This window comes from Eucyclogobius newberryi, unplaced genomic scaffold (assembly GCF_026437365.1).
Source record: "Eucyclogobius newberryi isolate DKJ021-1_F unplaced genomic scaffold, fEucNew1.0.hap1 SCAF_19, whole genome shotgun sequence".
Lineage (NCBI taxonomy): Eukaryota > Metazoa > Chordata > Actinopteri > Gobiiformes > Gobiidae > Eucyclogobius > Eucyclogobius newberryi.
Window position 1 is genome coordinate 529,470 of NW_027315823.1, and position 16,114 is coordinate 545,583.

The window sequence follows — 16,114 nt, forward strand, 5'->3', positions numbered from 1 at the left end:
CAACACAACCGCCTTTTCAGAACAACACAACCGCCTTTTCAGAACGACACAACCCCCTTTTCAGAACAACACAACCGCCTTTTCAGAACAACACAACCACCTTTTCAGAACAACACAACCACCTTTTCACAACAACACAACCGCCTTTTCAGAACGACACAATCGCTTTTTCAGAACGACACAACCACCTTTTCAGAACAACACAACCGCCTTTTCAGAACAACACAACCGCCTTTTCAGAACAACACAACCGCCTTTTCAGAACAACACAACCGCCTTTTCAGAACAACACAACCACCTTTTCACAACAACACAACCACCTTTTCACAACAACACAACCGCCTTTTCAGAACGACACAACCGCCTTTTCAGAACGACACAACCGCTTTTTCAGAACAACACAACCGCTTTTTCAGAACAACACAACCGCCTTTTCAGAACAACACAACCGCCTTTTCAGAACAACACAACCACCTTTTCAGAACAACACAACCACCTTTTCAGAACAACACAACCGCCTTTTCAGAACGACACAACCACCTTTTCAGAACAACACAACCGCCTTTTCAGAACAACACAACCACCTTTTCAGAACAACACAACCCCCTTTTAACAACAACACAACCACCTTTTCAGAACAACACAACCGCCTTTTCAGAACAACACAACCGCCTTTTCAGAACGACACAACCGCTTTTTCAGAACAACACAACCGCTTTTTCAGAACAACACAACCGCCTTTTCAGAACAACACGACCGCCTTTTCAGAACAACACAACCGCCTTTTCAGAACGACACAACCACCTTTTCAGAACAACACAACCGCCTTTTCAGAACAACACAACCACCTTTTCAGAACAACACAACCCCCTTTTCACAACAACACAACCACCTTTTCAGAACAACACAACCGCCTTTTCAGAACGACACAACCGCTTTTTCAGAACAACACAACCGCTTTTTCAGAACAACACGACCGCCTTTTCAGAACAACACAACCGCCTTTTCAGAACAACACAACCACCTTTTCACAACAACACAACCACCTTTTCAGAACAACACAACCACCTTTTCAGAACAACACAACCGCCTTTTCAGAACAACACAACCACCTTTTCACAACAACACAACCACCTTTTCAGAACAACACAACCACCTTTTCAGAACAACACAACCGCCTTTTCAGAACAACACAACCGCCTTTTCAGAACAACACAACCGCCTTTTCAGAACAACACAACCGCCTTTTCAGAACGACACAACCACCTTAAAAAAAATACACAAAAAAATACTATCTAAAAATACTCTACTACTCCTTAAACATTGACTAAAAAGACTCTCAAACTTCAAATACTGTTGCAGCCGTGACTATGTTTGCATGTTCTGCCTGTCCCTTAGTACACAGAGTACACAGAGTACACAGAAGTAACAGAAGTAACAGAAGTATTGCGATACAAGGCAATACTTTGGGTCAAACTATTGCAGCCAAAGTATTTCTACTGATTAAATATAGTTTCATCTCTGACATGTTCATTACGTCTTTGGAGGCGTCGAATGTCGTGACGTTTGAAACACGTGAAGGACGTTATATTTGGACAGGTCAGCGCCGAGTGACTCTATTGTCCCCTGTCCAGACTGTTGGACATAATGAAAACTTAAACTTACATAAACAGACGGTGAAGTATCAGAGGCTCTTTCAGGGCGGTTCCTCCTGTGAGTTCTGACGACCGGGTCATGTCGTGTCTTTAGATTGAAATTGACACGGGCTGTTTTGAATCAGTGCTGAATGTCACACCAGCACCTCAGACACCAGTTTCAGTCTTGTTACCGTGGTTTCAGTCTTGTTACCGTAGTTTCAGTCTTGTTACCGTGGTTTCAGTCTTGTTACCGTGGTTTCAGTCTTGTTACCGTAGTTTCAGTCTTGTTACCGTGGTTTCAGTCTTGTTACCGTAGTTTCAGTCTTGTTACCGTAGTTTCAGTCTTGTTACCGTGGTTTCAGTCTTGTTACCGTGGTTTCAGTCTTGTTACCGTAGTTTCAGTCTTGTTACCGTAGTTTCAGTCTTGTTACCGTGGTTTCAGTCTTGTTACCGTGGTTTCAGTCTTGTTACCGTAGTTTCAGTCTTGTTACCGTAGTTTCAGTCTTGTTACCGTAGTTTCAGTCTTGTTACCGTGGTTTCAGTCTTGTTACCGTGGTTTCAGTCTTGTTACCGTAGTTTCAGTCTTGTTACCGTAGTTTCAGTCTTGTTACCGTAGTTTCAGTCTTGTTACCGTGGTTTCAGTCTTGTTACCGTAGTTTCAGTCTTGTTACCGTAGTTTCAGTCTTGTTACCGTAGTTTCAGTCTTGTTACCGTAGTTTCGGTCTTGTTACCGTGGTTTCGGTCTTGTTACCGTAGTTTCAGTCTTGTTACCGTAGTTTCAGTCTTGTTACCGTAGTTTCGGTCTTGTTACCGTGGTTTCGGTCTTGTTACCGTAGTTTCAGTCTTGTTACCGTAGTTTCGGTCTTGTTACCGTAGTTTCAGTCTTGTTACCGTAGTTTCAGTCTTGTTACCGTAGTTTCAGTCTTGTAACCGTAGTTTCAGTCTTGTTACCGTGGTTTCAGTCTTGTTACCGTGGTTTCAGTCTTGTTACCGTGGTTTCAGTCTTGTTACCGTGGTTTCAGTCTTGTTACCGTGGTTTCAGTCTTGTTACCGTAGTTTCAGTCTTGTTACCGTGGTTTAAGTCTTGTTACCGTAGTTTCAGTCTTGTTACCGTAGTTTCAGTCTTGTTACCGTGGTTTCAGTCTTGTTACCGTAGTTTCAGTCTTGTTACCGTAGTTTCAGTCTTGTTACCGTGGTTTCAGTCTTGTTACCGTAGTTTCAGTCTTGTTACCGTAGTTTCAGTCTTGTTACAGTAGTTTCAGTCTTGTTACCGTGGTTTCAGTCTTGTTACCGTAGTTTCAGTCTTGTTACCGTGGTTTCAGTCTTGTTACCGTAGTTTCAGTCTTGTTACCGTAGTTTCAGTCTTGTTACCGTGGTTTCGGTCTTGTTACCGTAGTTTCAGTCTTGTTACCGTAGTTTCAGTCTTGTTACCGTAGTTTCGGTCTTGTTACCGTGGTTTCGGTCTTGTTACCGTAGTTTCAGTCTTGTTACCGTAGTTTCGGTCTTGTTACCGTAGTTTCAGTCTTGTTACCGTGGTTTCAGTCTTGTTACCGTAGTTTCGGTCTTGTTACCGTAGTTTCAGTCTTGTTACCGTAGTTTCAGTCTTGTTACCGTAGTTTCAGTCTTGTAACCGTAGTTTCAGTCTTGTTACCGTGGTTTCAGTCTTGTTACCGTGGTTTCAGTCTTGTTACCGTGGTTTCAGTCTTGTTACCGTGGTTTCAGTCTTGTTACCGTAGTTTCAGTCTTGTTACCGTGGTTTAAGTCTTGTTACCGTAGTTTCAGTCTTGTTACCGTAGTTTCAGTCTTGTTACCGTGGTTTCAGTCTTGTTACCGTAGTTTCAGTCTTGTTACCGTAGTTTCAGTCTTGTTACCGTGGTTTCAGTCTTGTTACCGTAGTTTCAGTCTTGTTACCGTAGTTTCAGTCTTGTTACAGTAGTTTCAGTCTTGTTACCGTGGTTTCAGTCTTGTTACCGTAGTTTCAGTCTTGTTACCGTGGTTTCAGTCTTGTTACCGTAGTTTCAGTCTTGTTACCGTAGTTTCAGTCTTGTTACCGTGGTTTCAGTCTTGTTACCGTAGTTTCAGTCTTGTTACCGTAGTTTCAGTCTTGTTACTGTGGTTTCAGTCTTGTTACCGTAGTTTCAGTCTTGTTACCGTAGTTTCAGTCTTGTTACAGTAGTTTCAGTCTTGTTACCGTGGTTTCAGTCTTGTTACCGTAGTTTCAGTCTTGTTACCGTGGTTTCAGTCTTGTTACCGTAGTTTCAGTCTTGTTACCGTAGTTTCAGTCTTGTTACCGTAGTTTCAGTCTTGTTACCGTGGTTTCAGTCTTGTTACCGTAGTTTCAGTCTTGTTACCGTAGTTTCAGTCTTGTTACCGTAGTTTCAGTCTTGTAACCGTAGTTTCAGTCTTGTTACCGTGGTTTCAGTCTTGTTACCGTGGTTTCAGTCTTGTTACCGTGGTTTCAGTCTTGTTACCGTGGTTTCAGTCTTGTTACCGTGGTTTCAGTCTTGTTACCGTAGTTTAAGTCTTGTTACCGTAGTTTCAGTCTTGTAACCGTAGTTTCAGTCTTGTTACCGTGGTTTCAGTCTTGTTACCGTGGTTTCAGTCTTGTTACCGTGGTTTCAGTCTTGTTACCGTGGTTTCAGTCTTGTTACCGTAGTTTCAGTCTTGTTACCGTGGTTTCAGTCTTGTTACCGTAGTTTCAGTCTTGTTACCGTAGTTTCAGTCTTGTTACCGTGGTTTCAGTCTTGTTACCGTGGTTTCAGTCTTGTTACCGTAGTTTCAGTCTTGTTACCGTGGTTTCAGTCTTGTTACCGTAGTTTCAGTCTTGTTACCGTAGTTTCAGTCTTGTTACTGTGGTTTCAGTCTTGTTACCGTAGTTTCAGTCTTGTTACAGTAGTTTCAGTCTTGTTACCGTAGTTTCAGTCTTGTTACCGTAGTTTCAGTCTTGTTACCGTGGTTTCAGTCTTGTTACCGTAGTTTCAGTCTTGTTACCGTAGTTTCAGTCTTGTTACCGTGGTTTCAGTCTTGTTACCGTGGTTTCAGTCTTGTTACCGTAGTTTCAGTCTTGTTACCGTGGTTTCAGTCTTGTTACCGTAGTTTCAGTCTTGTTACCGTAGTTTCAGTCTTGTTACTGTGGTTTCAGTCTTGTTACCGTAGTTTCAGTCTTGTTACAGTAGTTTCAGTCTTGTTACCGTAGTTTCAGTCTTGTTACCGTAGTTTCAGTCTTGTTACCGTGGTTTCAGTCTTGTTACCGTAGTTTCAGTCTTGTTACCGTAGTTTCAGTCTTGTTACCGTGGTTTCAGTCTTGTTACCGTGGTTTCAGTCTTGTTACCGTGGTTTCAGTCTTGTTACCGTAGTTTCAGTCTTGTTACCGTGGTTTCAGTCTTGTTACCGTAGTTTCAGTCTTGTTACCGTAGTTTCAGTCTTGTTACCGTGGTTTCAGTCTTGTTACCGTGGTTTCAGTCTTGTTACCGTAGTTTCAGTCTTGTTACCGTGGTTTCAGTCTCGTTACCGTGGTTTCAGTCTCGTTACCGTGGTTTAGGTCTCGTTACCGTGGTTTCGGCCTCTGTTTCCTGCACTTACTGACAGAGTGTGATTGATCGTATAATGAAGCCGCTATTGAGCGAGCGCCGTCTGAAAAACACAATGTTCAATGTCATTTTCAGAACAAAGAGTTTGTGCAACAACGAGATCCAAACCAGGTCTAAACCAGGTCTAAACCAGGACTAAACCAGGTCTAAACCAGGTCTAAACCAGGACTAAACCAGGTCTAAACCAGGTCTAAACCAGGTCTAAACCAGGACTAAATCAGGTCTAAACCAGGTCTAAACCAGGACTAAACCAGGTCTAAACCAGGTCTAAACCAGGTCTAAACCAGGACTAAATCAGGTCTAAACCAGGACTAAACCAGGATTAAACCAGGACTAAACCAGGTCTAAACCAGGACTGAACCAGGACTAAACCAGGACTAAACTAGGACTAAATCAGGTCTAAACCAGGACTAAACCAGGACTAAACTAGGACTGAACCAGGACTAAACCAGGACTAAACTAGGACTGAACCAGGACTAAACCAGGTCTAAACTAGGACTGAACCAGGACTAAACCAGGACTAAACTAGGACTAAATCAGGTCTAAACCAGGACTAAACCAGGACTAAACCAGGACTAAACTAGGACTAAATCAGGTCTAAACTAGGACTGAACCAGGACTAAACCAGGACTAAACCAGGACTAAACTAGGACTAAATCAGGTCTAAACCAAGACTAAACCAGGACTAAACAAGGACTAAACCAGGACTAAATCAGGTCTAAACCAGGACTAAACCAGGACTAAACCAGGACTAAACCAGGTCTAAACCAGGACTAAACCAGGACTAAACCAGGACTAAATCAGGACTAAACCAGGACTAAACCAGGACTAAACCAGGACTAAACCAGGTCTAAACCAGGACTAAACCAGGTCTAAATCAGGACTAAACCAGGACTAAACCAGGACTAAACCAGGTCTAAACCAGGTCTAAACCAGGACTAAATCAGGACTAAACCAGGACTAAACCAGGTCTAAACCAGGACTAAACCAGGACTAAACCAGGACTAAACCAGGACTAAATCAGGACTAAACCAGGACTAAACCAGGACTAAACCAGGACTAAATCAGGACTAAACCAGGTCTAAACCAGGTCTAAACCAGGTCTAAACCAGGACTAAACCAGGTCTAAACCAGGACTAAACCAGGACTAAACCAGGTCTAAACCAGGTCTAAACCAGGACTGAACCAGGACTAAACCAGGACTGAACCAGGACTAAACCAGGACTAAACTAGGACTAAATCAGGACTAAACCAGGACTAAACCAGGACTAAACCAGGTCTAAACCAGGACTAAACCAGGTCTAAACCAGGACTAAACCAGGTCTAAATCAGGACTAAACCAGGACTAAACCAGGACTAAACCAGGTCTAAACCAGGTCTAAACCAGGACTAAACCAGGACTAAACCAGGACTAAACCAGGACTAAACCAGGTCTAAACCAGGTCTAAACCAGGACTAAATCAGGACTAACCCAGGACTAAACCAGGTCTAAACCAGGACTAAACCAGGTCTAAATCAGGACTAAACCAGTTCTAAAACAGGACTAAATCAGGTCTAAACCAGGACTAAACCAGGACTAAACCAGGACTAAGTCAGGACTAAACCAGGACTAAACCAGGTCTAAACCATGACTAAACCAGGACTAAACCAGGTCTAAACCAGGTCTAAACCAGGTCTAAATCAGGACTAAACCAGGACTAAACCAGGACTAAACCAGGACTAAATCAGGACTAAACCAGGTCTAAACCAGGTCTAAACCAGGTCTAAACCAGGACTAAACCAGGACTAATCCAGGTCTAAACCAGGACTAAACCAGGACTAAACCAGGAATAAGTCAGGACTAAACCAGGACTAAACCAGGACTAAACCAGGACTAAACCAGGACTAAGTCAGGACTAAACCAGGACTAAACCAGGACTAAATCAGGTCTAAACCAGGACTAAACCAGGACTAAACCAGGATTAAACCAGGACTGAATCAGGTCTAAACCAGGACTAAACCAGGACTAAACCAGGACTAAACCAGGTCTAAACCAGGACTAAACCAGGACTAAATCAGGACTAAACCAGGACTAAACCAGGACTAAATCAGGTCTAAACCAGGACTAAACCAGGACTAAACCAGGACTAAACCAGGTCTAAACCAGGACTAAACCAGGTCTAAATCAGGACTAAACCAGGACTAAACCAGGACTAAACCAGGTCTAAACCAGGTCTAAACCAGGACTAAATCAGGACTAAACCAGGACTAAACCAGGTCTAAACCAGGACTAAACCAGGTCTAAATCAGGACTAAACCAGGTCTAAACCAGGACTAAATCAGGTCTAAACCAGGACTAAACCAGGACTAAACCAGGTCTAAACCAGGACTAAACCAGGTCTAAACCAGGACTAAACCAGGACTAAACCAGGACTAAACCAGGACTAAATCAGGACTAAACCAGGACTAAACCAGGACTAAACCAGGACTAAATCAGGACTAAACCAGGTCTAAACCAGGTCTAAACCAGGACTAAATCAGGACTAAACCAGGACTAAACCAGGTCTAAACCAGGACTAAACCAGGACTAAACCAGGACTAAACCAGGACTAAACCAGGTCCAAACCAGGTCTAAACCAGGACTAAATCAGGACTAAACCAGGACTAAACCAGGTCTAAACCAGGACTAAACCAGGACTAAACCAGGACTAAACCAGGACTAAATCAGGACTAAACCAGGACTAAACCAGGACTAAACCAGGACTAAATCAGGACTAAACCAGGTCTAAACCAGGTCTAAACCAGGTCTAAACCAGGACTAAACCAGGTCTAAACCAGGACTAAACCAGGACTAAACCAGGTCTAAACCAGGACTAAACCAGGACTGAACCAGGACTAAACCAGGACTAAACTAGGACTAAATCAGGACTAAACCAGGACTAAACCAGGACTAAATCAGGTCTAAACCAGGACTAAACCAGGACTAAACCAGGACTAAACCAGGTCTAAACCATGACTAAACCAGGTCTAAACCATGACTAAACCAGGACTAAACCAGGTCTAAACCAGGTCTAAACCAGGACTAAACCAGGTCTAAACCAGGTCTAAACCAGGACTGAACCAGGACTAAACCAGGACTAAACTAGGACTAAATCAGGTCTAAACCAGGACTAAACCAGGACTAAACCAGGACTAAATCAGGTCTAAACCAGGACTAAACCAGGACTAAACCAGGATTAAACCAGGACTAAATCAGGTCTAAACCAGGACTAAACCAGGACTAAACCAGGACTAAACCAGGACTAAATCAGGACTAAACCAGGACTAAACCAGGACTAAATCAGGTCTAAACCAGGACTAAACCAGGACTAAACCAGGACTAAACCAGGTCTAAACCAGGTCTAAACCAGGACTAAATCAGGACTAACCCAGGACTAAACCAGGTCTAAACCAGGACTAAACCAGGTCTAAATCAGGACTAAACCAGGTCTAAACCAGGACTAAATCAGGTCTAAACCAGGACTAAACCAGGACTAAACCAGGACTAAGTCAGGACTAAACCAGGACTAAACCAGGTCTAAACCATGACTAAACCAGGACTAAACCAGGTCTAAACCAGGTCTAAACCAGGTCTAAACCAGGTCTAAATCAGGACTAAACCAGGACTAAACCAGGACTAAACCAGGACTAAATCAGGACTAAACCAGGTCTAAACCAGGTCTAAACCAGGTCTAAACCAGGACTAAACCAGGACTAATCCAGGTCTAAACCAGGACTAAACCAGGACTAAACCAGGACTAAGTCAGGACTAAACCAGGACTAAACCAGGACTAAACCAGGACTAATCCAGGTCTAAACCAGGACTAAACCAGGACTAAACCAGGACTAAGTCAGGACTAAACCAGGACTAAACCAGGTCTAAACCATGACTAAACCAGGACTAAACCAGGTCTAAACCAGGTCTAAACCAGGTCTAAACCAGGTCTAAACCAGGTCTAAACCAGGACTAAACCAGGACTAATCCAGGTCTAAACCAGGACTAAACCAGGACTAAACCAGGACTAAGTCAGGACTAAACCAGGACTAAACCAGGTCTAAACCAGGTCTAAACCAGGTCTAAACCAGGTCTAAACCAGGACTGAACCAGGACTAAACCAGGACTAAACTAGGACTAAATCAGGTCTAAACCAGGACTAAACCAGGACTAAACCAGGACTAAACCAGGACTAAATCAGGTCTAAACCAGGACTAAACCAGGACTAAACCAGGATTAAACCAGGACTAAATCAGGTCTAAACCAGGACTAAACCAGGACTAAACCAGGACTAAACCAGGTCTAAACCAGGACTAAACCAGGACTAAACCAGGACTAAATCAGGACTAAACCAGGACTAAACCAGGACTAAATCAGGTCTAAACCAGGACTAAACCAGGACTAAACCAGGACTAAACCAGGTCTAAACCAGGACTAAACCAGGTCTAAATCAGGACTAAACCAGGACTAAACCAGGACTAAACCAGGTCTAAACCAGGTCTAAACCAGGACTAAATCAGGACTAAACCAGGACTAAACCAGGTCTAAACCAGGACTAAACCAGGTCTAAATCAGGACTAAACCAGGTCTAAACCAGGACTAAATCAGGTCTAAACCAGGACTAAACCAGGACTAAACCAGGTCTAAACCAGGACTAAACCAGGTCTAAACCAGGTCTAAACCAGGACTAAACCAGGACTAAACCAGGACTAAACCAGGACTAAATCAGGACTAAACCAGGACTAAACCAGGACTAAACCAGGACTAAATCAGGACTAAACCAGGTCTAAACCAGGTCTAAACCAGGTCTAAACCAGGACTAAACCAGGACTAAACCAGGACTAATCCAGGTCTAAACCAGGACTAAACCAGGACTAAACCAGGACTAAGTCAGGACTAAACCAGGACTAAACCAGGACTATCATTGGTCTAAACAAACATAAAGCAGGATTTATTACACATCATAAAGTCTAAATCATAAATCTGGAATTGAATGAATTTAAGATCGTTTTGTGTCTGTGGGACGTTCTCAAGCAATAACGGCTCCAAGTGACAGAGTAACGTCCTTCCCCAACGGGTCCCGTCGGGGGCCGAGCGAGCAGATGTCACAGTCTCGGAGCCGCTGTGAACCGCTGCACTCCATAATTTATGACATTGCAGCAGCGGTAATGACATTCTCCTCTGTGGTTGTTACTTTGGGGCCCCTGAAACGACCCTAAAACGACCCTAAAACGACCCTAAAACGACTCCGCTGCACTTTTATTGGGATGTACTCAGAGCTGCGCATCGCGCCGCCGCGTCTAAAAGAAACCACAGGATTTACATGAAACGGACGAGGATTTCAGGCGTTGGAGTCGAGTTTATGAGAGCGAATTCTGAGACGAGACAGGGATTCACTGAATATTAGAAAATAATCCTTGAAATACAAAAAGAAATCTGAAATATCCGAATGGTGAGAAAGGACTAGTGACATGTTTTATTTTTTAGACCTGTTTTATTGCTTTTTAAGGCCTGGTATGGAATGGCTTTAGTGCTCAGAGTGTGAAGAAGTGTTCAAACCAAGACCAGGAACAAAAGAACCTCATCTAATGCACATGTTCTTCTCCCTCTCCTCTCTCTCCCTCTCTCTCCTCCCTCTCCTCTCTCTCTCTCCTCTCTCTCCTCCCTCTCTCTCCTCCCTCTCCTCTCTCTCCTCTCTCTCTCTCCTCCCTCTCCTCTCTCTCCTCTCTCTCTCTCCTCTCTCTCCTCTCTCTCCTCCCTCTCTCTCCTCTCTCTCCTCTCTCTCCCTCTCCTCTCTCTCCTCTCTCTCCTCTCTCTCCCTCTCCTCTCTCTCCTCTCTCTCCTCCCTCTCCTCCCTCTCCTCTCTCTCCTCTCTCTCCTCCCTCTCCTCCCTCTCTCTCCTCCCTCTCTCTCCTCTCTCTCCTCCCTCTCCTCCCTCTCCTCTGTCTCCTCTCTCTCCTCTCTCTCTCTCTCTTCTCTCTCCTCTCTCTCCTCCCTCTCTCTCCTCCCTCTCCTCCCTCTCTCTCCTCCCTCTCTCTCCTCTCTCTCCTCCCTCTCCTCCCTCTCCTCTCTCTCCTCTCTCTCTCTCTCTTCTCTCTCCTCTCTCTCCTCCCTCTCTCTCCTCCCTCTCCTCTCTCTCCTCTCTCTCCTCCCTCTCTCTTCTCTCTCCTCTCTCTCCTCCCTCTCTCTCCTCTCCTCCCTCATCTAATGCACATCTTCTTGTCTTTCCTCAGCCATTGGGAGGACTTCCACTCGTGCGCCCTCAAGGCTCTGGCTAACTGCACGGGCGAGGTCCGTCTGATCTGGGAGACGCTGCGTCAGGATTCCAAGAAGATGCCGTTCCAGGGGAGTCTGTTCGACCTGTGCCCCAGCGCTGGCCCCAGGATGAGGGCGCCTCTCTGGGTCGCTCTGCTGCCGCTGCTGGGCCTCGTCCTGGAGCTCCGCGGGCGGGACTGGGGCGGGGTCGGAGAGGGATAAACTTATACAGGGAATGAAGGTAGTGCTTTATTTTGACACTGGATTTGGTAATATGAAATTTGAGAACATCATATTTGGACATTCAGTGGGACCGTTATTAAGTATTTATAACAAAAATGCATTGAAACATGGCTTTAAACGCATTATAGTCCTGGTTTAGTCCTGGTTTAGTCTTGGTTTAGACCTGGTTTAGTCCTGGTTTAGTCCTGGTTTCATCCTAGTTTAGTCCTGGTTTAGTCCTGGTTTAGTCCTGGTTTAGTCCTAGTTGACACAAAATACACCATGACACGAGACACATTTATTATTTATTTCTTTTCTTTCTCTAAATAGCACAAACACGATAAAGGGGCGACATACAGCATTGCATGGCACAAAGATGGACGTCGTGTCAGAGCTTCGTTAAAAACAAGCACAAACGGCTCTGGCCTCATGAAAAGCTGGATTAACACATCAATATTCACTGCCAAACGTATTATTACCAAACCAGTGTCAGAGCGACAGGTTCTGATCAAAAAGAAGACACAAAACTACCTTCGAACACAGTGTCAAAGCCTCTCCAGCTCAGAACACAAACTAAAGCCAAGGATTTAAGGAGAGCTGAATGTTTTCTTCTGGATTTGGTCGGACGCAGAGCCACAGATGTCCCCGGGCGTCGACAGGGCCCCATCCGCGCTCACAGATGTCCTCGGGCGTCGACGGGGCCCCATCACAGTGAGTCATGCCCAGAACACCTGTGGCTCTGCATCACCAAACCCGGGCGGGGTGGACAGCCTTTTGCTTTCTCTTTTCTCTAACATTTCTGGGCAAAAACACAAGAACTCTGCAATAATGAATGGCTCTGTGATGCTTTTATCCTTTTTTTTTATCCTGTTTTAGACCTTGTGGTTTAGCCGCGGCGTTGATTTCCCGCGTCTCGTTGGCGCTCTGGTTTCTCCGTCCGCCCCGGAGCTGTTTTAATGTATTATAGTGTTAAATATTCATGTTCTTTTGGGACACAAACACAGGCATGTTTTATAGAGGTCCTGAAGGGAAAGTCACACTGAGAAATGATGATGACAAATGCTAAAACAAATAACTGCTGATGCATTCTGGGAATAATTGTTTGAATTGCCAACGTTGTAACGAATGATTTGTTTTAAAGGTTAGATAATAATATAATAATGCATTTGACAAAACAGGAAGGGCAAAACAGCACCAAAAAAATCTGAAATATGGATCTGAAATTAATATTTGTCATCTTTGTCCTGCCTAAATATATTATATATTAGACCTGGTTTAGTCCTGATTTAGACCTGGTTTATATATAAGTCGACCTGATTAAGATCGACATTATCTTCTTTGAATAAACACAAAATAATAAGAATAATAAAACATTTTTAGTGAAGTGGATGTAACAAACACACACAAACTCCAAAAAATCCAAGCATTTTTAACAAATTATGAAACATTAAAACTAATTTGATGGAGCGTTTTACCACATTTAGTTGTGACTTTCTCTTACAAACTCCCCACATTAAGAATATGTCCCAAATCTTTCTTTTCTTTTGTACTGAAAAACTCTTCACATTGACCCGCTCGTCCGCCCCAGATGGAGTATTATTTGTGTCAATGACAATCATATTCCACGCTCTCCCTGGCCCCGCCCCAATCTGCGGAGGCGGAGTCACGCGGCTGCTACAAGACACCAAAAACACGCCTCACTTTGTGTTTCAGACCCATTTTCTGCAAATGTTTCTATGGACGAGAATCGAATCAAAGTCACAAGCTTTCCCATAAAGGTCGGACGTCATTTTCTCACCAGACGCTTCAAAACGGCATTATCCAATCACAAGACGCGATTGTTGTCAGACGAACGGACTTTAAGCCATAAGATTAAATATGGCAAATTTGTGGAGCCGATCCCTGACAAATTTTATAAGATCGAGTGTTTCTAGATGTTCCGTTTGGATATTTCCTTCAAAAACAACGACGCTCCCAGAATGATGAAGGACGTGTTTAATATTGTGGCCACTTCACCTGAATTACAACCATGTTCTTGCCTTAGAGTTGTGACGAAACAAGAGCTGGTTTTTTGAAAATGTTGACGTGACATGAAAATACAGTGTTTGTTTCGCACTTTGACCCTGACTGAAGGCGTCGCTAAACATGCGCTCGCACGTCCGGGAACTTGTGCAGTGGCAACCGAGTCCGCCATTTTGAAAGGGGCACAACAGCACGTCTACTACACACGACATCCAGGAAATATGAGGCCAAAATGCCATAAACTTGCGTTCTGGAAGGTCATTGTTCTGTCAGGACATCACTCTGTTGACTGACCAAGAAATGAGAGCTTTGTCGTGTACTTTAGTTTGTCGTTATCGTTTAAAGAATCACAGTATTCGTAGCTCATTAAGCCGTAGAAAAGGACGCAGTCGTGTTGGTTTTTATATATCGCGTGCCCCTTTTAAAATGGCCGCTATGGGGGAAGTCCCGGCTGTATGACGTCACCGCGATCGCATGTATAGGAGATAACGGCGGCAGGCGGGGTTAAAATGATAGCCATATATCTCCACTTGTATTCCTTAAATTTGGGATTGGACAAAATGTGCAATAACCGTAAAGTGTTTTGTTCAGGAATCAAGATCGTTGCTGAGAAATGATGGAAAAAGTCGTGTTTCCGCCGTCGTCTTCGCGCTGGAGAGTTTGTTTTATCGGTAAAAGCGCGACCTTTTGTGACATGAGCTGATGCGTCGCTGGCCACACTTGTCTCATGGTAAAAGACACAAACACATAAAAGAAGTGAAGGTGACGTTCTGCTTTGTCTGGAACGTTCCACAGAATTAAACATTTCTATCTCCCAAAAGAACCTGCATTCTTACTCTGAGCGTGCTCGCCTCTCCACGGATCAGACCTGTAACCCAGTGCCATACTGTGGCACGTTCTTGGCAAAGCAACAGCATCACACAGAGATCAGGGATGGGTATCAATATAAGGTATCAATACTTTTGTATGAAATCGATACTGATGTAACATCTGATGCCTTAAAGTGCCTATGACAGGTCAGACCAATCATGAACTAACGTGAAGATAAGATGAATATGTTTTATATTTTGCACTTCCTGTTTGTAATCGATGACATCACAGTAGGAATTACCCAGCAACCACTGGGCCAAAACTCATCTAATGTCACAATTAATTATTTTATTTGACAAATAGAAATATATGAGTGTACCTTTATTTAGTTGAATTAATATTTAGAGGGTCAAAAAATGTGTTTATCTTGTACAAATTGTGCATAAACTTTGGATGGAATGAGTTCCTGGTGTGATGTCACTTCCTGTCATTTTCTACAGATTGTTCAGGTTTCCTCCTCAAACAGCCGCTCGGTTGGTGTAAAACCAAATCAAATCATTATAAGTATAAACACACCAAATAAAGTCAAAATTTGAAAATCACTCAAACCTGTCATACGCACTTTAAGTTAAAGTGCGTATGAGTAAATGTTAAAGTCTTTAACATTTACACATTTTTATCTTGTATTTGTATTTGTCGAGCGGTATCAGTGCTGAGTCAGTATCGGCATATGTCAATATTGCGAGTCCGCGGTGAGCGACGAGCGCGAAACACGTGTAAACGCTGAAAGAGTCTGATAAAAACGTGAAAGTCGAATACTTAGTGTGTACTGTGTGTACTCCGTGTACTCCACATCTGAAAGAAGAACTGAAGTAAACACGAGTGGAAAAGCAGATAAACAACAGGAACACGGCAGCGACGCTCGCGTTCATCGCACGTTCCAGTTTAGCTCCGCCTCGTCCGGGTGATCGTGTCCAATGAGAGCGCAGGAAGTTGCCGCCATTATTTGTGTCCGTTTTGACTCACCGCTGCACGTGAACATTTCACACAAATCAACCGACTCAGCGGCGGAAGTGGCCGGGGAAGAACAATGGGAATCGCTCCAAAACAAAAACAAAGACCTGGTTTAATCCCGGTTTAGTCCCGGTTTAGTCCCGGTTTAATCCTGGTTTAGTCCTGGTTTAGTCCTGGTTTAGTCCCGGTTTAATCCTGGTTTAGTCCTGGTTTAGTCCTGGTTTTGTCCCGGTTTAGTCCTGGTTTAATCCTGGTTTAATCCTGGTTTAGTCCCGGTTTAGTCCTGGTTTAATCCTGGTTTAATCCTGGTTTAGTCCTGGTTTAGTCCCGGTTTAGTCACGGTTTAGTCCTGGTTTAATTCTGTTTAAATCCTGATTTAGTCCTGGTTTAGTCCTGGTTTTGTCCCGGTTTAGTCCTGGTTTAATCCTGGTTTAATCCTGGTTTAGTCCCGGTTTAGTCCCGGTTTGTGATGAACATTGAACATTTCACACAAATCAACCGCCGCTGAGTCCGGCGGAAGTGGGTGTGGAAGTGGGCGTGGAAGTGAGTGT

At 43.9% G+C, this 16,114-nt stretch overlaps 1 protein-coding gene across 1 annotated transcript in view; it reads left to right on the plus strand.

The window, feature by feature from the left end:
* Nucleotides 1-11,851, plus strand: part of LOC140366100 (neuritin-like) — an 18,306-nt gene extending 6,455 nt beyond the window's left edge. The window contains exon 3 of the mRNA XM_072452772.1: nt 11,474-11,851. Within this exon, the coding sequence (XP_072308873.1) occupies nt 11,474-11,717 (244 nt within the window). The 3' untranslated portion in view covers nt 11,718-11,851. The remainder of the gene's footprint in view (nt 1-11,473) is intronic.
* Nucleotides 11,852-16,114: the final 4,263 nt, after the last annotated feature.